Source organism: Alnus glutinosa, chromosome 9, assembly GCF_958979055.1.
Source record: "Alnus glutinosa chromosome 9, dhAlnGlut1.1, whole genome shotgun sequence".
Classification (NCBI taxonomy): Eukaryota; Viridiplantae; Streptophyta; class Magnoliopsida; order Fagales; family Betulaceae; genus Alnus; species Alnus glutinosa.
In genome coordinates, this window is record NC_084894.1 from 220,345 (window position 1) to 242,336 (window position 21,992).

Consider the following 21,992-nt stretch of genomic DNA (forward strand, 5'->3'; position numbering starts at 1 on the left):
TTTCAATTACACAAATTATGTGAGATCTTGACTGGATTGAAATCCTGACAGGTTATACTCAACAATTAATCAAGCTTGAAAAATATCAAGATTGGTAAAAAAATGGGCAGCCAAATATACATCTAAAATCTTCAGAAGTCCATTAAATGGCTGCTAACAGAGGAATTTACAATCAGGGCATCTACAATAGGAATTAACAGCCGAATATAATTTTTAGTTATTTTTTTGTTTCTACTTTTGTTCAAGTTGTTGAATCTTATGTGAAGGATGATGCTATGCATCTTAGGTGAAGATTTTGGAAGTCCCTTACTTACGTATTAGACCAGTTCTTAGTATTATATTTTTGTAGGATGTATTGCCTTACTGTTTGGAGAAGGTCACCTGAATTTTTTTTTAATTCTTTTCTTAAATTTTTTTTTTTTTTTTCTTTTATGTGCATATGTATCAATTTTATTGTGATTGGGTACTGTCCATTGACTCATTTTCTCCTTATATGTGCATGGCGTCATTAATTCTTTTTTCAATGAATGAATTTCTATTAACACCAAAAGAAGAATTACAATACACTAGCAGAAACCTGCTAAGTCCCCAAGGCCATTAGGCCCCACAATAATCAGCAAAACCATCCCCAACAAACTACCAATAACAAAGCCTATCTCAGTGCAACAAAGAACAGTACCACTGTATAAAGATATTGCTCCAAACAATCAGCCGATACAAACAAAGAACGACCCAGACCCCTATACAAACAAAGAACAACCCAGAAAATAAAAGAGAATTTTTCAGTTTTGGGCATACCAATTCCAGTGAGGAGCGAGGACTAGTCAAAGAAGGCCAGCGGCAAAGAGACAGGAAATGTTGCAGCAGGGAGGAGAAGCCCAACGGATTACCACAGCACCACCGTACAGAAGAAATTTCCAGTAGAGCCAAGCAGCTTATGTTCATGGGGTCTCCAAGCCAAACACAGAGAGAGAGAGAGAGACACCTTGGAGAGAGTTGCGAAAATGGAGACATGGAGAGAGACCTTGCAAAGAACCCACATTTTTAACTGAAAATAAAACAGAGTTTCGGTGGGCAGAGGAGCTCCGATGAGAAAATGGAGAGAAACCTATAGAAGGTGAAAAATTAAAAATGGAGGGAGAGAGAGAGAGAGACGCTTTTCAGCCAGCCTTTTCTTTTCTTGTTGCTGCAATTTTTTCTGCAAACAAATCAAACAACATCACACGTCCATCATTGTCAGTAAAAGTTGAAACTCCAGCGGGATTTTTTTTTTAAGTAAAACCCAACGTGGCTCAGCCACATCAGTTTAGAACGCTCTCTCTGGAAAATAGTCGGGTTCCCTAGCATTAGGTTTGAGGTAAAAATGTCTTCCTTTTTTTCTTTTTTTCTTTTTAAATAATTTATTATCAGACTAGGCATCACCTTTGATTTAGGTTAAAGACTTGTATGTTTGTTTATTTTGTTAAGAGCATTTACGTCTGGCTTTTTAAACTTTAGCTAAATTGAATAATGTTATACACCATACTTTTAACCTATTTTATTGACATGATATTACTAATTAGCTCTTGATTTTTTTAAAATAAAATAAAAAAATAAAATGTTAAATCATATTGCATCCCCACCTTATTTGGATGATGTGACAGTGTCCATAGTTCGATAGGATGGTAGTGTACTGGTGTAGTATGTATTATTGCTAGGGGTGTAAACCCGTAGCTAGCTCTCGGTTATTGGGTAATAACCAGAAACTGGCTCTGGAACCAGTTAACCGATTTTTACCCGGATACTTTGGTGAAAAACAGTTATCCGAACCAGTAGTATTTATAAAAAATAAATAAATAAAAAAATTACTTCTTGGGCCTATTTTAAGTATTGGGCCTACTTTTTTGGACTTCATTGAAACTTTTTTTCGGCTTTATTTAAACGGTTTTAGCCCATTTTTTAAGGTATTGAGCCTAATTCAATCAATAAATTAAATTGGGATGTAAAAATTTTAAATCTCAAAGGAAACAATATATATATATATATATATTTTAGATGAATCAAATTCTTTATAAAGCTCAAACGTAAGAGAATATACATTCCAGAAAACTAGATTACGCCACCTAAACAGTAGCAACAACTAATCATTCAATTATTCACAAATAGCAACAAACAAAAACAACAAAACAATCAAACTACAAAAACAGAGCAGCAAACTCAACCGAAAAGTTCTTATACACAAAGCAAACCCTAAAAAACCAAACTGACACCACTGCAATGCACAGAAGCATCAACCATTTATCAATTTCTATAAATTCCAATGCTGAACAAGTCAAACCTCCATAAACCTAAAATTTAATTATTAAGAACAAGTCTACTAAAATTCAATCACCATTTTTAAACAAACCAACAATCAAAAGTTCATAAACATATTAAAAAAGTTCAAACCCTAAAGTTCATAAACATATTAAAAAAGTCATAACCAAAAGTTCATAAACATATTAAACATATCCAAGCATGGTCCAGTTTCTGGCTTTCTCCATCTCTACTATCAATCATTGATCTATAACTACAATAAAAAAATAAAAAAAATAAAAAAAGAGAAGAAGAAGAAGAAAAAGAGAATGAGTTAAATGAATAAATAACTAAAATAAATTAATAATAATGAAAAGTAAAATGATTTTGGTGGAGAGTAACAGAAGCTCTGCTCTCATCATTTTGGTTTTCTCCTACAATATTCTTTTCTGGTGGGGACTAACAGAAGCTGCTTTGTGGGCTAAAAAAATTCTATTGAAGAAAAATTGATTTGATTCAATTTGTGTGATATGTTTGAGTGCTCCCTTTTCTCAGTTTACGACATTACCCATATAAGAACATGTAGCAAGCTGGAAGCTAATTGATTAAAAAACTTATATCTAGAACTATTGTACAAAAAACTCAAGGCAGAACCAAAGACGGTTGATTAAAGTTTTTCGTGAATTATAATATCAAATCCTGTTTATTTATGCTTCTATGTATGTGATGCTAGAAAGATATCTGTTTTATGTACTCAAGCATCCGATCAAAATGGAAAGTATTCAAAGTACGAGCTTTAAAGAGATCTAAAAACGTACAAATTAAACATAACAGAAAGTATTCAAAGTATCAAAACATATCTAAAAATGAACTAGATTTAAAAAACAAAAATTAACCAGATCTAAAAAAATGAACAAGATCGAACCTAACTGTTTGCTTCTTTTGCTCATTCTGCTTCAAAAATATCAGATCTATAAAATAAAAAAAAAAAGAAAAAAAGAAAAAAAAAAGAAAGACGAAATCAGTAAGAGTGAGAAAGAATCGAAAGATCAAAGATGAAGGCCGATTCAAAAATCACCCGATTTTTTTTTGACACGTGTCAAACTGTTTGACACGTGTACAACACTGTACACATGTCAAAATGCACGTGGCAATTTGTAATTTTTTTTTGTAGTGAGGGGCGTGTTACGGGTGTAGCATTAGGGTAAAAGGGTAGGGGATAATTTTTTTAATTTTTTTTTAATATATTATGCACCCAGAGCCGGTTACACGGTTATAACTGGGTGTCTAGAAAACTAATTCCCGGTTCCGGCTCCGGCTCCGAATACCAAACCGGTTTCCCAGTTATCCGGCTGGCTATAACCGGTCCAGGATTACACCCTGAACCATTGCTCTTTTTTCTTTTTTCCCCACCCAATTTCATTTTGGCGTTCAATGTTTAAAAATCAGTAGTAGACCCCCCAATCAAGCTAATTTTGGTAAATAATACATTTTGTCCATGTTATCCGTCTCGTTGGACGGAAACGAGGTCACATGCATGCACATGACATTTTAAGGCTACATCAAGACCATTTTGCCCCCTTCAATTCAGACAAATTTTATGCCCTCAGACTCGGTTGGTTTGGGTCTTGCCCTTTTGCAGATCTAGACCCTGTTGTCGGCACAGGTGATGGAGTTGGAACCTCTGCAGTCGGTGCAGATACTGGAGCCGGAGGAGTGCTGGAGGGATCAGTCTCCAACACAGGTGACGGAGGAGACTTCTCCGGTGCAGGCAAAGGCGTAGAGTTGATCGAAATCGGGGCCGGTGGTGACCTTAATGAAGTAGCTGCCGGAGGCGACGATGTTGGAGGTTACTGGAGCTAGTGTAGTCGGCTTCGATGGAGTTGGCACCCCCGATTTTTTCGCAGGACTCGAAGTCGGTGGAGACGACAATGGAGACGTGGCAGGAGCCGGAGATTTAGGCTTCGAAGGTGCTTTGGCCGGTGATTGTGGCTTAGATGGAGTTGCGGCTGGTGATGAAACCGGTGAAGTAGCACCCTCCAGAGTCGCTTGAGATTTGGATGGCGTAGCTGCTAGGGACTGGGCTCTGATGCCTGCGACAATGACACCGATCAAGCAGTGAGTGCATCAAACGGTGTTGGATTGCTGTGTGGCTTGTTGGATTCAGATGAATATTTCTTTGAGGGACAAAATGGTCTCATTGCAGCCTTACTATGTCACGTGCAATGTACAGGACCTCGTTTCCATCAAAAGAGATGTACAACATGGACATGACGGAATGTATTATTTATTAAAGTTGGCAGGGGTGTCTATTACAGATTTTTGAATATTGGACACCAAAATGCAAATGAGTAGATACTTCGGGGGATAAGTGTACTTTTCAATTCTATTTTATTTTATTTTATATTTTTTAAAATAATGACTAATTAATAGTATCGCATAAACAAAATAAGATACAAGTGTAGTGTATAATATTTTTCTTTACAAAAAGCCTATTTAAATTGAAGAGCCCACATGGGGAGCATTTTAGTACTTTAGAAGTAGCCAGATCACTGAAAAGTTAATTTGTTGTGTGAGATATGAATGCTATATATATATATATATATATATATATATATTTTAAAAGTATCTTAATAACTCTCCTAAAAAATATATATATATATATATATATATTTTTATAAAAAAAAAAAATTACTCCAAACCTAAAATTTTAATTAGTTCCTGATTAATTAATATGGCAATAGGAAGTTGAGCATGCATGCATGCCACCAAAATGAAAGAGGGTTCCCATCACCAAGCCAATCAGCTTTAATTCGCCTATTCATACCAAACTAGGCTCTAAAATTAGGCACGTAGTTTTGAGAAACGTACGTAACCAAATACTGTTAGCGACAGTATGATTTTGGTTGCTTCCGCGAGGCCCCAAACTCATTTGGCCTACTTTTCTAACCTCCCTCCCTCCATGCGACGCATACAAAAAAACACCAGATCGATCACCCAATTTTCCAAACGCCTCCATCATCATCACCAGGAGATCGAGAGAGAATTAAGATCGATCATTACGAAAAGAAAGAATCAATTATAATATAATATAATGGTGCATTTTGAGGAGGATAATCCGGATGACTTGCTGGGTAACATGGTCGTGCTGGGGGTCTCTCTCATAGTAATTGCAGCCGTTGTCATTGGCGTTGTTGCTGGAATTGATCACGACGATGCCCCTCTCAAACCGGAGAAGATGACCCTTGATGCCATTTGCGACCTAACTGACTACAAGGAATCCTGCATGGCTAGCCTACAACCGGTCGGTAACTACGCCCAAGTAATAACCTATTTCAGGGCTGCAGTGAACGCTACTATTTCAGAAATGGCGCTTGCAATGAAGAAGGCGAAAGTTGATGCTGACGCGGTTAGGGATGATCATGGAAGTACTGAAACGACCATGGCGTTTGAAGATTGCATCGAGTTGATTGGGTTATGCATTGAGGAGCTTCAGTCCGTGCTTACAATGGTAAACGCTACGCCAAACTTGTTCTTCAAAGATTCAGGCGATGCAAGGAGCAGCTTGAGCGCTGTGCTATCGTACCAAAGAGCGTGTCTTGAGGGATTAAAGGAGTCTCGTTCCACATCCGACATGGATCGAGGTCTTCAAAAGCCCAGTGAGCTTGCAAGCAATGCGCTGGCTATAATTTACGAGCATTCCGAAAACGATGATCTAGAGGCCGATCATTCTATACCTAATTGGGGAACGGGAACAACAGATAATGATGGAATGATATATCCAGATCGACTCTCCGCAGCGGACCGCAAACTCTTGCACTACTCCTACAAGAAGGGCGGCCAGATGATGACGCCCCATGCGGTTGTGGCTAAAGATGGAAGTGGGCAATATGCAAGCATCGCTGCCGCCCTTAATGCATACCCAATTGCCCACAAAGGACGATATCTCATCTACGTGAGGTCCGGCGTCTACGAGGAGAACGTTATCATCTCCAAGAATATCACCCAGATATTCATGTATGGTGATGGGGTTAATAGAACCGTTATCTCTGGAAGAGATTTCAATGGGACTACCTATAGGAGAGCTAGTTTATGTGAGTTTTCTCAATTACCATTTGTCTCTTTCTCTATCTGATCTTTTGCTTCAAATTTTTTAATTTCTGTCGATCTGATCATGTTACAGCGGTAATTGGCAATGGATTTATTTGCAAGGATATTGGAATCAAAATCCCAGATAAAAGCAGAGGAAATTCCATGGCGGCTGTTAAAATCCAGTCTGACAGCGCAGCCTTCTTCCACTGCAGAATAAATGGCAGCACAACATCGAGCATATCTGCATTAGCGCATCGGCAGTTCTTCATAGATTGTGAAATCTACGGCGTCACGAACATCATCAGAGGCGACGCTGCGGTCGTAATCCAACGCTCCAAAATCATTGTGACACAGGAAACAGTACCGGTATCGGCAAACATCATAGCTTTGCAAGGCAGGAGCGACAAGCGTGAAAGCACTGGCTTTGTGATCCATGGGTGCACCATCGAGCCAGACAAATCTTCCACGGTTAGTGGGGTACTGGAGAATTCTGCTTACTTGGGGATGGCGGTGGAGAAATATTCAAGAACAATCGTAATGGAATCATCTCTGGAAGATATAATTCATCCAGATGGATGGTACAACAACAATAACTATGGGATAGAGACAGTGACATTTGCCGAGTACAGAAACAAGGGGCCTGGAGCTGGAACCAGCAAGAGAGTGAAGTGGCCGGGTTACAGTGTCATCAACAACAGAAGTGATGCCCTGCGTTATACGGCCGGTCGATTCATCGAAGCACAAAACTGGTTGCAAGGGACCCAAGTCCCCTTACAGGCTGGCCTTTTTTCCTGATGAATTACATATATAGCAGAAAGCATGCAGAATTACATATACAATTAGCATTTTGTTTGGTAAATTAATTAACCCTTTTTCCTTCATAATTAATGACATGATCGAGATCGAATGGAGAAACAATTAAAGATCGCATTAAACAATTAATGTTTGAGCACATATATATATATGAAACGTGCCTTGTTTTTTTAACAGGATTACAGTAGTACTCCTCCTGCATGTTGATGCATGGTTACGTACAACTTTTGTTATGTATTCGATCTTTTTAGCACGCGCGTGAGATAGAAAAACTTTTTTATTTTATTTTTATTTTTTAGTATTAATACGATTAGAAGAAATTCTATTAAAAAAAACTGTATAAGTACTTTTACACGCATATATATATATATATATATATATATGTTGAGAGAACCATTTTAAAAATGAATTTTCAAATAAATAAAAAAACCTATTAATACTATAGTTCAACCACAAGAGACACTAGCTAGATAGGAACTATAATATATATATATATATACCCAATAAGCTCAAGCTCAAGCTCAAGCTCAAATCTTAAATTTTATTTTGGTGTTTTCTTTTAGTAAAAGCGATAAGCTCAAAAAGCAACAAGTAATATAATCCCTACTTAATATTATAGTTAACGAATTAAATTGATTAGAGTCACAAACCTCCTCTCTCTCTCTCTCTCTCTCTCTCTCTCTCTATATATATATATATATATAGCACCTTCCGCAAAGTCCCACGGGCCACTGGTCGAAATCGAGCATGTCAAAGAAATTAAAGAATTATTACGTACAGGCAAATTCAATGTCAGATAAAAGACAAATATATATTATTTTTTTTTCTTGGCATTTCCCCTTGGATATTAATTTCACCTGCCCAAGAAACGAAAAAGCTATTTTTTTTAAAATTAAAAAAATAAATTTAGTCTTTAAATTTTTATGCGATTTTAATTTAATCTTTTAAGTTTTAAATTTCAACAATTATATATGTCCCTAACCGGTTTCAAATGATTTTTTCAATTAAATCTATTATCTAATTAATTAATGATACGTCAAGTCAGACCAATCAATTAATGTCATTTGAGTTTTGTGTTAATACTCATATGCCAGCTATATGTGCCATATGATACATTTATTTTGAATTATAAGTAGGAATTAGCTTTGGTGTTGAAAAAAACTATTATCATAAATGCTGTAGTTTTTTTTTCAACGGTTTAAATTTAATTCCACTATCTCTCTTTCTCATGAAAATCTTTAACTTAATTTTGGACTGTTGAAAAAATTGCAACATATATGATATAAGTTTTTTTATAACACCTAAGCCAAATCCTTATAAATATACACTAAATAAATTTTAACAAAAAAAATAAAAAATAAAAAAGTGGCCGAGAACCTCCGATAATTAAGAATACAATTAACACGTGACATGTCAAACGAGAGCTTAATTGATTAGTCTAATATAATGTACTGAACAATATATTGATAAACAAAGAGAGATGCTATATACCACATTTTTATTCAATAACTGTCTCATAATGTTGATGTGACAATCACAATTAACCTTTATATTTTTTCTTAATAAGGACGAATCTAAGCATTTGTTGAGACTATTACATCAACATTATGAGATAAAAATGTAGTTTATATCGTTACTTACATTTTAAAAAAAAAATGAAAAACTTTAATTATAACCTTTATCTTTTATGACTTTTGAAAAAATGTACCCGAGCTTTAAAAATTGTTAATTTATGGTATTCATCTTTCAATTTTTTTTTTTTTCAATTTCAATCATCTGTAAAAATTTTCCGTTAGATCCTATCAAAATTTTCAAAATATCCCTATATATATATATATTTTAAAAAAAAATTATAAAAGTTTTCAAATATTCAGGCATGGGTATTTTACAAATTTCATTAAATTCTGATCAACACCTAAATCATAGCAATTTTTTTTTTTTTTTTTCAAAAAAGAGTAAGATATTTTGAAAATTTTGACAGGATCTAATGGAAAATTCTAACAAATGGTTATAATCAGAAAAAATTTAAAAGATAGATACCTTAAATTGAGTTTAATTAAAGTTTGAGTAATTTTTTTTTTTTTTTCATAAGTGAAAAAAAATAAAGGGTTATTATAAGTGAAGTTGTAAAAAAAAAAAAATGCTATATGTGGCATGGAAGCGTGGCGGTGAACCATTGGGCTTTGATAAATCCGAAACCACAGGGATATGGAATAGCAATCCCTTTTTCGATTCCAGGAATACCCCCAGCGGGGCCAGTTGACCACTAGACTGGGGGCGAGGCCAATATAGGGAACTATAAATAGGGAAGGTTAGGTCGCTAAGATCCATCCACAACGCAACCCAGCGCTCCCCATAAGCTCCCAGATCTTTCCACAGCCTCTCACAAAACCCCCCCTCCTCTCTCTCTCTCAAGAACAAAGCTCTCTCAGATACAAATCTCTTTCTTATAAAGCCTCTAATATCCTATAAAACACCCCTCTTTTCAAATTCTTCCCGCTCCCAATTCCAATTTCTTTTCTGGATCTGCTATTCTCCAATCGCTTCCTTTAAATTCAACAGAGCAAACCCTAGATTATCTTTCCACTGCAGAGAAGGTCTGATCTCTCTCATTCTCTCCTTCTCTACCCAGATCCTCTCCTAATACTAGCTATTTACTTCGATTTTCTCTCTCTTACGACCCGATCATACTCTCCTACCCGACCCACTTATATATCAGATTTATATCAAACAATTTTTTTACCCCCCCCCCCCCCCCCCCCCTTTTTTTTTTTTTCAAAATGAAATAAATTTGGATTACCCAGAATGAATAACTCTACTAAACCCGATTTCTTCGCCTCTCACTCAAAGATTTTCCTTCTTTTTTTTTTTTTTTGCTTATCTTTTTGGGTATATTACGATATCCTTTTTTCTTTTTTAGTTTGAAACTTATTTTTATTTATTTTTCATTGGAAATGTTTTCACAGAAAAATATGTTTTGGTTTTGTCTGAGTATGGATGTTTAGGTTTCTGGGTTTCATTAGAAATGGGTTTTGGTGGAGAATAATTTGTAAATCTGTGTTTTTTTTTGGGTGGTTTTATAGAGCAAAAGACTTTATAGGGAATGGCCGATCAAGGAGGCTTGGAAGGGAGCCAACCCGTAGATCTCAAGAAGCATCCTTCTGGGATCGTCCCCACCCTACAGTGAGTCCCTATTTATATGTAACTATTTAATTATGTATACCACCTGTTGGGTTGGTTGGCTAAGCTTCACGCATAATCACTAAAACATAAAATCCAGACGTTGGTCAATTGTTGTAAGACCAGGAAGAGGATGCTGCTATCAATACGATGCTGGAAAGATCATAGGTTTTATGATGTTGAAATGGGCTAATTCCTTTTGGAAGTATTTCGGTCAATGAGTTGTGTAATTGGTACTATGTGTCTAACAATGAGATGGTGTGGCGTTCTGATGTGGGACGGTTGTTGATAACCCGTGTCAATCCATGAGAAAGGAGAACAGTGGGAGAGTTGCTCTGTATGTAAATTTTGTTTTTAATTGCTAAAAATCGTGTACTTTTATCGGGATATGATCCTGCAGCCTTGTAACACAAACACAGCATTGAGGTTTTGATACGCTAGAGCTGCGATTTGACATCATAGGCTGGCTACAAAGGTTTTGATGCCTTTTGTGGAAGGTTCTTGTTATATTGCTTTGTGCTATATTTAGCAAAATAATCTAGAGTCGAGCATGTGACTTTGAAATCATTTACTTAATATGATTCTGGATTGTATCTAAATAATTTGGTACTTTGTTATTAAAGTAAATCGTGTGCACGGACACACATGGTTTCTTGTACTTGTAGTGATTGTCTTTCCATATTGAGTTTTGATTTGTCCGTGAGAGTACTTAAAATTAGACATGCACCTTGCTGGCTCATATTAAATAAATCTGAGGACTGAAGCCTTGAGATATATATTGGTGGCAGAGATGAATATTAGTTCTGTTTCCAGGTTAGTATGAATCTCCTGGAGAGATGGATTTGTATCCTCATGATATTCGAATTACACATGGACCTAGTTTATTTGTTTGTGCCTTTGATTGAATGGCTCTGTTAAAGAAGTGGACTCTGCGACTGCTCATTTATGTTATTTACTTCTATAGTTTTGAGCGTATCTTTTAAATGTACTTCAAGCTATGAACTTGTAAACTATAACCAAAGTGTCAGACTGGAAATGAGTGTGTTTCTTTATCTAATTCATGGTAGATTAACAAGGTGTTGTTTGCTCTTCAGGAACATTGTGTCAACGGTCAATTTGGACTGCAAGTTAGATCTTAAGCAAATTGCACTGCAAGCTCGTAATGCAGAATACAATCCAAAGGTATATGACTGTGGGCATAGCTCTCTTTCTCCCTCGTCATCCTTTGTTTGATAATTCAGGCTAATTTGTTATTCACTTTCTGGAGATTTTTTTTTCTTCGGTGTGGGGGGTACTTGTACTTCATCGAATCCTCTCAATGTTACAACAAATTTGCCTACACCCAAGGAAGCTCAGTTTAAGTAATTTATTCTATAGGAAATCACTATCTCACTCAGATTTGCTGTTGTACCTCTGAATTTCTTTTCTGTAGATAATATTTGAGGTGATTTGATGAAGATGGTTAAGCTTGTTTCATCTGTCACATAGAATGGTATTTTCTGTTTCATAATGTGCAACATTTAAATGTACTTTTGTTATGTTCTTGCAGCGGTTTGCTGCTGTAATCATGAGAATAAGGGAACCAAAAACAACAGCATTGATTTTTGCTTCTGGAAAGATGGTAAGTTTAGCCAAAGTATCTGGTACTTTTATTTACAGCAGTGGATGTTCTTTTTATATTCCTTTAAAATGCCATCGGGGTTTGTTATAGTTACTGTTTCCTGATGCAGTGTTCTCTCTCTCTCTCTCTCTCTCTCTCTCTCTCTCTCTCTCTCTCTCTCTCTCTCTCTCTCCATTCATGAAAATTGACTAGAGTGATAAGATGCCATTTAGTTGGAATATTTTATGAGGTAAAATTGTGGTCGCAGAATTTATGGATGGATGAGGCTCAATAGTTTCTGTTAGTTTCTCCTGTAAATGAATTCAGTATTTTAGCTGATTTTCTTTGTTTTGAATTGCAAATTCTCTTTGAAAGCTTCCCATGTTGAACAGAAATATGATTGGCATCTTTATTTTATTTTAAATATGATTTTGTGAATACTGACATGTTAGCATGATGTTTAGGTTTGTACTGGAGCTAAGAGTGAACAACAGTCAAAGTTGGCAGCACGGAAGGTAATGGATGCCTTGCAAATTGCATCTAGCTGCATAAGTAAGGTTTTAGATATAGAGCTGTTTGTGAGATGTTGAAAACTGGCCAGCAACATATGCCTTGGTCTCTTTGGAAATTTGTAGTTTGGCACCTAAAGTCATGCACATATTAAGAGAACCAGATGCTGTTGAAACTGTGCAAGCCCATACCTGTAACAAGCAAACAGTTCCTTATTTTCTTAGTAAGAGAAAAAAATTAATCACCCGCTCATCACTTTGCCCCTATAAAAACTTTAAAGATCTCAACGAGTTGGCAATAGTTTTGTTTTATTATTGAAGCACCTTTTTCCCAATCTTACATGGTATCTTTGTTTTTCAGTATGCTCGAATTATTCAGAAGCTTGGTTTTCCAGCTAAGTTCAAGGTATTAATTCTCTCTCTCACACACCCAGACGCAAACAAATGTCTTGCCCAGCTTTGGTAAGTAACAAAGTGTTATGATTTGTCTAACATTGATGTTTTTCACTGTTGTAGGATTTCAAGATTCAGAACATAGTTGGTTCTTGCGATGTTAAATTCCCCATCAGGCTTGAAGGACTTGCATATTCCCATGGTGCCTTTTCAAGCGTAAGTGATGGCAGTATGCCCATCTGTGTTATGTGTTCTTTCACTTAAATGTCAGAGCGATTATTGTTTATTTTTCTTTGAATTGTAGCAGCATGTAATTACAAAAAGAAAAAAGTGTTTCACTGTGTTTCCCTTCTCTAATCCATTTTTGAGATTAAACCTTTCTTGGAGTTTTTATGTTTTCTCTTACTTAAATGCGTACCTGTATGTAACATGTACATACAAGTACGTGAGGATATGTTGAGATTAAGCCTGTGTTATGAACCAGAGAATGGTGGGATCCTGTATTGACTGTGTTTTCATTCTCGATGTCAGTATGAGCCAGAGCTATTCCCGGGGTTGATCTATCGAATGAAACAACCAAAGATTGTGCTGCTAATTTTTGTGTCCGGAAAAATTGTTCTTACAGGAGCTAAGGTGATATCGCTAGTCTTCGTTTGTTCTGCCCTCCCAGATTTTATATGCCATTCTTGTTGATCTGACATGCATTGTTTCATTTTTTATTCTTCAGGTCAGAGATGAGACCTATACAGCCTTTGAGAACATATACCCAGTTCTTACCGAGTTCAGGAAAAACCAGCAATGGTACGACACTTGATTGTAATTGCTTTTGTTAAGATGTGATACTTCTTTGCTAAATTTCTTGACTTGTGTTCTTTATTCTCTCTAATTGGGGTCTTTTTTGTATATTTCTTGTGTACTTGGGTTGCGTCCTTCTATGCTTTCTTCTAATGAGATTGATGTACTTAAAAAGAAGGAGATTTGACACTTTCTTTATGGAGACAGTCCTGTCCTCTCTTTTTAACTACTTAGGAAAAACGTTTGTGAGATCTGTGCTATCACTCCCAAAAGACTAGTCAAGTTTGAGTTTTTTTAAAAACCACTTCTAATGTATAGTCTCACCTAATAAGGAATAAATGTGAAATTTAGCACTAATAAGTGTTTTTATAAACCAATTCTTCTTCCCAATGTGGGACTGAGGTATTACACAATTGTTAATACTGAGGTGTTCAACGTTGGTTGGGACTTGGGAGTGCTATCTCAGCATTGATGAATAGTAGAATAGTTGTGAGATTGAAAATGTTGTTGCAGCTGAATTTTTTTGGCCATGATCATGCTTAGCCTTGATTTTATGGGAGTCAAGCTGGCGTGTTTTTGCTTGCGAGGAATCTTTTACATTTACTTACGCAGTATACTCGTCCTGACAACAAGGTGAACTCATCTCATCTGTAATTTTTGATTTGATGCAGATTTTGTGGGAAGAAAAGTCGGATTGTGTTCGCGGAAAGTTTGAAGGTGGAAAGACCTGGCAATGTAATTGCTGAGAGCCTGGATTGAACTGTAAATATGGAAAGCAAATTATGCATTGGTTCTCTGGTGGTTAAGTTAAAAGATGTGTGATGGGAAAACATTATATTACAGAGTTAACGTGAAAAAAGAAAAGAAAAAAAAAAAAGAGAGATAATAAGAAGTTTTGATTTTTCCTTGGACACTTGCTTTTGACTTCTTGGATAGAATGTTGGTCTATGAAAACTTTGTTGTGCTGTTTGTTGGGTTTAATCGAGGTCTCTCCAATAGTCCAATGTGGAACATTAACTAAATGTAACTGCCAGTCTCATTCAGATCAATGGGTGCAAGAAAAGCAATTGTTAGCTGTGATTTTTGTCAAAGGGTATCATGGATACATGATAAACTCTAGCTGTGTCATTCTTACTGATTTTTAATAAATTATTTATTTGTAAAAAATGAAGCACTTGTGGATAATCGAGAGAAAAAAAGATTTGCGTGAAATTAATTGTGTAGGCTCTGTAGTCGCCTTTTCGCATATCTTCCTTTGACCTTAATTTCTATGGAAATGGGGATCGATCGAGGCTCTTGCCTCTTGGGGTTTTGACAAAACTCCTAAACTTCCTTGTTTTTCATTATTTTTCATATTAACTAACCCTTGTTTATAAGTTTCCTACAACTAAGATAATATCAAAACCATGCTTTAAAGTTTCTCCACAACTTCAAATCTTAGCACAAAATTCAAGTTTTATCAAAGCACTTGTTCATTTCAACACATTTTGGGTGTCATAACAACGTCCTCAAAACATTTTTTTACTCCAACACTGAATATCAAATCATCCTCTCCAATACGATCTGGAATTGTGTCAGGAAATGGCGATAGAATAGCGAACAAACTCGTATGTTTTTCGCGATCTTAAACCACGGCCAGCTATGATCTCCTATCAAAAAAAAAAAATCCTATCAAAACTATCAACGAACCAAAACCTTGGCCCCTCACCTCATTTTAGCTTAAAATCTAGGCCCTCCTACGCAATTGACAATTGGGGGTTTTAGGTGATCGGTTAAAAACCATCCTACATCCGCTATTTGCCTATCAGCATGGATTGCGGGTAAATTTTCATTCCTCAACCCTAAGCAGGCGGATAGCGAAAATATGTGTATTATTTGCTCCATATAGCGAAAATAGCGAAAATATCAGCATGGATTGCGGGTAAAAACTCCAGCGACCGATTTTGTCATTTTTTTTTTCCTCAAATCTTTTGGTGTTATATTTCTTCTCCACCATCTATGGTGGTTTTTGAGAAACAACTACTCTGTGGCTCTCTACCCTCTTACCGAGTCAAGATACAAGGCCTCCTTCCATTATTTCATACTTCCAAGCCTTTTTCTACTTCACTGAAAATTTTCAACTGCGCATGTATAAATTAGATAAAACCAGCCATTCATTACAAGTCTGTTTTTCACATTCTCAGAGATTGGGACAAAAGAGCAGCAGAATATAAATTTCTTCTTCCTCTGTTCATCGTTGTTGGAGAGCCTAGAGGCGAGTACTACTTGCATGTACTGATGATGCACATGATGACGACTATGGTGCATCTGTAGCACAAAGCAGCAAAGAAGCTTATGCACCTAATAATTTACAGTTGATTTGATTGCATCCAATATCTGCAATTGAAGAGACAGAGCAGAGATCGCATCAACAAGAATGGCTCATATCCAGACAAGATTGCTATGCAGGAAAAAGATCTAAACAACTTACCTTGTTCTTTGTAGGCATATAGAATGGTTCAAATACAAGGGGGAAGGGAGTGTCCAGACCGCATACTCTGGCTACAGGGGCTTCTAACTGCAAAAGACAAACTATACAGTGACTAATTCATCCAAGTTCTAGATATCAGCTCACATCCAAGATGACCCAGTTTGCTTTACCAATTATAGAGCAAGCACGTGATTATATTTTGGACTCTTCATAGAATTGGGCAAAAGAAGTTCTTCAAGTAGCCTTTCCACTCAAAGTAACAATACTTCATGTAACTTAATGTAGCATGATTTAACTTAAGACAGACAGAAGAGCGCTAACAGGAGAAGAACTAAGCAGGCAGACGATGAAGAATAAAAAATGAATATAAGGAGAATGCAAAGATACTGTAAGTAATCCTAGATAAAGGCATATAGACCATAGAAGCTACGCACGTGTTCAATCCAAGAATCAACCATGTATTGACCATGGAAAGAGGATACCCTTTATCCATTGGGTTGGAAGATGGACCAAAACAAAACTTGGTCCACAAGTCCTCTCTAAAAGGGCATGGTCTAAGCAACTAATTCAGAGTAGGTGCAGGATCAGATACAAAAGCATTGATGTTCATGATAACTTCTTAATGAATTTTGATATTTATCAATAAAGAAAGGATCGGACGTTCATAATAAGTTGCGCAGGAGTGCCTTCAGAGAGGCATATTCATGGTTTTGTTTGAAGTAGACACATACCAGAATGAGAACTGTATGGTTGATCAATCAATTTAATTTAAAAAAAATAAAAAATAAAAAATAAAAAATACACGCGCTGTAGCCCTTAGTTATCAGATACTTTTTATCTCCATCTAACAAGTCATATAGCTCTTTCAAACCATCAAACCAAATGGATGTAAATCTCAGCTTCACTCAGTTCAGGATCCATTTCATGATCCCATAGAATGTAAGTGAACTTAAAAAATAAATAAAGAAAAGAGGTTCATGGTGCTCTTACAAGTTTTTCCTATTAAAATTTTATTTTTAAAATGGACATGTTAGACATCCATCCCCTAACCATCCCTTACCCATCTCCATACAACCAAGTTTCAAATTGACCATTGAGTTTGTGGGACCCAACAAACCCATATTGGTCCCACAAATCCAATGGTTAGTTTGAAAATGAGATTGGTAAGAGATAGGCAGGGGATGAATTTGTATCATTTCTCTTTTTATAAGTACCTTTTAGTCACTTCCATGCCACTATACTAGTATGGGTGCCTTAGAAGCCCTAGTTGCCGTAAATACAAGACATCCAATTCACAATTTCTAGAATTTGCAACTACAAATGAATCATCAAAAGGAAAAGCATAAAACCAGACAGAATAATGTTACCGCCAAGCGTAATATCCACATATTATCATGAAAATAGAAATATGCAAAAGGTTGGCACTTACCCTTAAGAAACAACGTTCAACAATAGAAGCAGAGATTTCAGCACCAAAACCTCCAGTCACTGGAGCTTCATGACTAATCTACACACAGAAAATTTGCAGATCGCCTATAATTCCACCTACTGATCTCATAAAGCATATGTTGTATGGAGACATTATGCTTACAAGAAGTCTTCCAGTTTTTCTGACAGAGGATTCTATTGTTTCCTTATCCCAAGGAATTAGAGTTTTCAGGTCTATCAGTTCACAAGAAATTCCTTCCTGCAAAGTCACAAGGTTTGAATGGAGATTATAGGAGGAGAAAGGATGATAATCAGAATCCTTAATCCCATGATTTGATCCCATATGTTATGAATACCAAATCAAACTTAGTTACATACTTGCAATTATGAATTTATATAAACCAGGGAATATTTCAAACTTGGAAATTTCTCTGGACTAGACAAACATGATTTCTTGAAAAGTTCATTTGAAGTGTGTAAAAGCAATGCTCTTTGAGAAAATAGTCATTCTGTTAATAATTAACAAAATAAAATTTTTTGATTATTAGTAAACATCGTATTTTTTTAACTTTTAATAAGAAACTGTTGGCTTCTGCAAACACTAAAGACTAGTTTTCCAGCAATGAGAATCACATACCTTTTCAGCATCAAGACAGGCCTGTTCCATTAGAGATAACTGAGCTCCCCACCCAACAAGTGTAATATCACTGCCTTCTCGAATCACCTGAGTATCACATTTTCAATTTTCTTCAATATTAAACTTTCTAAATTACATTTAAATCAAGTATTACATGTTAATTCTTCAGCTATAATGAATCCAGAAGAAGCGTACCTCTGCCTCTGATAGAGGCAACATGTAATCATACTCGGGAACCTCTTCTACTGCCAAACGGTAAAGCCACTGAATCCCATACATTTTAAATCCAATTTTAATTTCAAAGTTCGCATTTAATTAATTAGGGGCTAATGATTCAATTAAGTTACGGTTAAAGAACGTAATACCTTTGGTTCAAAAAACACAACAGGGTTTGGATCACGTATGCAGGATAGCAACAACCCTTTTGCTTGCTGTGGGCTTCGAGGGATGACCACCTATATAAGAACTTGTTTTGAGAGATTTGATAGTAATGGATTAATGCTATACTAGACAACAATGTGCAAGAAGAAAAGTTCCCTTGCAACAAGGTTTAGGAGGCAAATAGAAATGCAATGTTTCCAAAATCCTCTTCTGACCTCATGGCACTCAGCTGTCTTAAAACTTGGTCAGCCATTTTCAATTAAAATATCAAGGTCGTGATGAAAGTAGGTGCTGCCATCTTACTATAAAATGCAAAGGGCTCAAACAAAGCAAGGTGTATATGTGCACATAAAAAATACAAAATAAAAACTAGGTTTAGATGTAGACATTGGTGGCACATTTTGAAGTGGACACTTGATTTCAGACATAACAACTAGCGAAAGCCATAATGTCTGACCTGACTGTATATGACTGTTTTTATAATTATATTATTAGACACAGATATAACATATGTACACAAAAAGAGACTTGTTTTGGTAAGTGTCACACATACACACACGTGTTTGAGTTTTTTTTGCATGCAAAATAACCATAGCTCCTAAAACACTTCTTCAAAAATTCTGTTTGAGTTTCTCGACAAAAAGTCAGAACATTCATAAATTTGGCACAGCTATAAGTCTAAAGGAAGTATTGAACATCAGCAGCATCATGCATGTCCTCAAATTTCAGACAACCTAAATTTGAAAAGAAGAGTACGAAAAGTTCCCACAAATGCCATAACTGTCTGATGTGATGATGGTGGACATGTTTATTCATGTGTTACAGGATAAGACATAAGTACAGTCACAAACTTCCAAAAGAAAATATGTTTATCAAAACATTGTCACTGACGGTGTGGTTGACATTTCCTTCATAGATGGTCCACCATTGTAACTCATTTTCAAGGAGACTGCATCACTGAACACATGGGTTTCAACTAATCATCCACTCCTACAATGGAAGTGCTTCAGAATAATCCCATATTACAGTAGCATGGTGGGGCATTGCTCCTTTTCAAAAGGGAATAATAACAAAAATAGAAAAGATATCCTTGCAAAGCGGACCAGATGTCTAATCAGACTGAAAACATACTTTGATACCAGGAACATGACAGAAGAAAGCTTCAGGGGACTGTGAGTGATAATGTCCACCATGGCCAACAGCTCCATACGGGGCTCTTATTGTTAAACCTAGGGAGAAATGTAGAACCTCAACATGTGAAAGTAAAGAAAGAAAAAGAAAATGTCTAGAAGGAATATTTTTTTTTTTGTAGAAACTAACAGCAAGAATACCTCCACAATTAAATTGATTCCCACTCCGGTATCTAAACTTCGCAGCTTCATTGACAATCTACAAGAAATATTCTGTCACTCAATGGTCAACAGTGATGCAATTATAGACATAGCATTGGGAAGGATGCATACCTGATCAAAGGCAGGATAAATATAATCTGCAAACTGGATTTCCGCTACAGCACGATTGCCCTAGCATGTCAGATGAGACAAAAAGTTAAAGCTATGGGTGCAACAAAATTATAAAAGCAAATTGTATTGACAATTTTATTTTTAACCAAACCAATAAATACACTAAATGGTCAAACTCACCATTGCTGCTAGACCAATGCCAAACCCAATAATTCCCTATTTATAAGGCCATGTTAGTACATACCCATCAAATGCTCCTTAATCAAAAGATACTGATTAGAGAAAAAAAAAAAAAAAAAAAAAAACAGGAAACTGATAATAACATTAGAATAACAAACATTATTTTAGCATCTCACACATTACCAACTGTGAGGCAAAGCTTTAGGTTATACTCAGCTTTGTTGGAGCCTTGATATAAATTAAAAAAAAAATGGCAATTTTGTTCCAATTATATACCATGATAAGGTGCAAATATAGAATGACAAAACTACCTGTTCACAAAGAGGGGTATTAAAAACCCTACTTTTACCAAATCGATCAGCTAATCCTGTTGTGCAACGGAAGACCCCACCGAAGCCTACATCTTCTCCAAATACATAAGCACTAAGAGGAAATGCATAATATTAGTTGAAACAGACATGGCTATATATAAAAACATAAGCACAACGAGGTAACCTTATTGATATTATAAAGATAAACTTTTGGAATTAAGAAAAAACAGTTGAAGAAAAATTACAGATTGATTAATCAATGTGAAACGTAAATGGCCCTCTATAGGAACCAGAATACAATTTTCATTTTTAACGCTGGAAGGGACCCAATTCAGAAAACAAACTAGACCCAGAATTTTTAAAGCGAAAAACCAAGCTGGGTAATTCTCGGAAACACGAAAAACAAAACACTAAAGCTGACCGAGGATCGGTTTCCAAGGCGATGTGAAGCGCTTGGTTGATCGCAGAGTAGAGGTTCGTGGATTTGGAGGTTGGCTGTACAAGCTTGTCATCGCAGGATGTGGAAAACCCCCTCCTAGAAACCCAACAAACCGACCTTCCAAATCTCCTGAGAGTGCTGGTTGCCATGTCAGACAGTTCTCAGACCAGAAGAGCTTTCTTTGTTTATATGTTTATCTTTATGTTTACGGTTAAATACTTTTTTAAAGTAACGTGATTTTCCCTTCTTCTTTTTTTTTTTTTTTTTTTTTTTTGCAAAAGTGTCATAAATGATATTTATGGACAACTTATAAATGCAATTGATCTCTCTATTTTATGTTTGAGAAATGATCCTTACACTCATTTCTCACAACAGTCCCACAACAAGCTGACGTGGCTGGTAATATTTTATTATTTTTTTTGTTTTGTTTTCTTTTCCTTTTGTAAAAAAGTAAAAAAATATTACTAACCACGTCAGCTTGTTGTGGGGCTGTTGTGAAAAATGAGTGTAGGGATCATTTCTCATTTAGGTCGAGAATATATAAGCTAATGTATTTGGTCTTTAAGAGATTCTATCTAAATTTTAAATAAAGATGGCAATCATATAGGCTGTAACCTATGAGATTACTCTTTTTCCTTTTTTGGGGAGGCTAGGAGTTTAAATTGGCAATTATATATATGTGAAGTATAATTTAAACCATAAAATGGATTCTTTTCATTTAAAGTACTTAAATTTCACTTTAAATGAAATGGATCTGAGAGGGATTTTTGAAGGAAGGGTCCAAAGGGAAAGTAAATGACTTTTTTAGCAAAAATTTATGTTATCTTTCAAAAAAAAAAAAAAAATCAAAATAAGAATATTAACAAACAATTCAAGTACAAAACTCTTAAAAACACAAAAAAAAAAAAAAAAAAAAGGGAAAAGAAAAAGTTAAATCAAACTTCTAAATTACAATGATTTCCTTAGATAAGAATACATATTATTATTATTGAATATTTAATTTAATCTTGTCAAAATCGAAGTCTAG

General features: G+C 35.7%; 3 protein-coding genes across 3 annotated transcripts; 2 read left to right on the forward strand and 1 right to left on the reverse strand.

Moving 5' to 3' along the window:
* The first annotated feature begins 5,201 nt into the window (after positions 1-5,201).
* On the forward strand, positions 5,202-7,272 carry LOC133878509 (pectinesterase-like). Its single transcript, XM_062317064.1, has 2 exons — positions 5,202-6,368; positions 6,458-7,272. Exons 1-2 carry the CDS (start codon positions 5,369-5,371, stop codon positions 7,159-7,161), a joined length of 1,704 nt encoding a protein of 567 aa, XP_062173048.1. The 5' UTR covers positions 5,202-5,368; the 3' UTR covers positions 7,162-7,272.
* A 2,233-nt stretch (positions 7,273-9,505) lies between these two features.
* LOC133877255 (TATA-box-binding protein) lies at positions 9,506-14,731 on the forward strand. Its single transcript, XM_062315498.1, has 10 exons — positions 9,506-9,776; positions 10,263-10,362; positions 11,454-11,541; positions 11,909-11,980; positions 12,424-12,474; positions 12,830-12,874; positions 12,985-13,077; positions 13,393-13,494; positions 13,589-13,662; positions 14,328-14,731. Coding segments are annotated over exons 2-10 (606 nt in total). The 5' UTR covers positions 9,506-9,776; positions 10,263-10,282; the 3' UTR covers positions 14,329-14,731.
* A 1,032-nt stretch (positions 14,732-15,763) lies between these two features.
* Positions 15,764-21,166, reverse strand: LOC133877254 (2-oxoisovalerate dehydrogenase subunit beta 1, mitochondrial). The gene is made up of 13 exons (XM_062315497.1): positions 20,948-21,166; positions 20,527-20,638; positions 20,216-20,251; positions 20,036-20,095; positions 19,904-19,961; positions 19,704-19,801; positions 18,557-18,646; positions 18,387-18,455; positions 18,192-18,278; positions 17,718-17,813; positions 17,556-17,633; positions 16,127-16,213; positions 15,764-16,032 (listed from the first exon to the last, which is right to left on the reverse strand). The coding sequence occupies exons 1-13, from the start codon at positions 21,112-21,114 to the stop codon at positions 15,997-15,999; spliced, it is 1,074 nt and encodes a 357-aa protein (XP_062171481.1). The 5' UTR covers positions 21,115-21,166; the 3' UTR covers positions 15,764-15,996.
* Positions 21,167-21,992: the final 826 nt, after the last annotated feature.

What these genes read in the sequence shown, in the direction of transcription:
- LOC133877255 (XM_062315498.1), top strand. Translation starts at nt 10,283, where the DNA reads ATGGCCGATCAAGGAGGCTTGGAAGGGAGCCAACCCGTAGATCTCAAG. An exon ending in TTTTTGCTTCTGGAAAGATG is followed by an intron (nt 11,981 to 12,423) that starts GTAAGTTTAGCC and finishes CATGATGTTTAG; the next exon opens with GTTTGTACTGGAGCTAAGAG. An exon ending in TTGTTCTTACAGGAGCTAAG is followed by an intron (nt 13,495 to 13,588) that starts GTGATATCGCTA and finishes TTTATTCTTCAG; the next exon opens with GTCAGAGATGAGACCTATAC.
- LOC133878509 (XM_062317064.1), top strand. Translation starts at nt 5,369, where the DNA reads ATGGTGCATTTTGAGGAGGATAATCCGGATGACTTGCTGGGTAACATG. An exon ending in CTATAGGAGAGCTAGTTTAT is followed by an intron (nt 6,369 to 6,457) that starts GTGAGTTTTCTC and finishes ATCATGTTACAG; the next exon opens with CGGTAATTGGCAATGGATTT.
- LOC133877254 (XM_062315497.1), bottom strand. Translation starts at nt 21,114, where the DNA reads ATGGCAACCAGCACTCTCAGGAGATTTGGAAGGTCGGTTTGTTGGGTT. An exon ending in CCTGTCTTGATGCTGAAAAG is followed by an intron (nt 17,814 to 18,191) that starts GTATGTGATTCT and finishes GTGACTTTGCAG; the next exon opens with GAAGGAATTTCTTGTGAACT. An exon ending in GAAAAACTGGAAGACTTCTT is followed by an intron (nt 17,634 to 17,717) that starts GTAAGCATAATG and finishes TTCTGTGTGTAG; the next exon opens with ATTAGTCATGAAGCTCCAGT.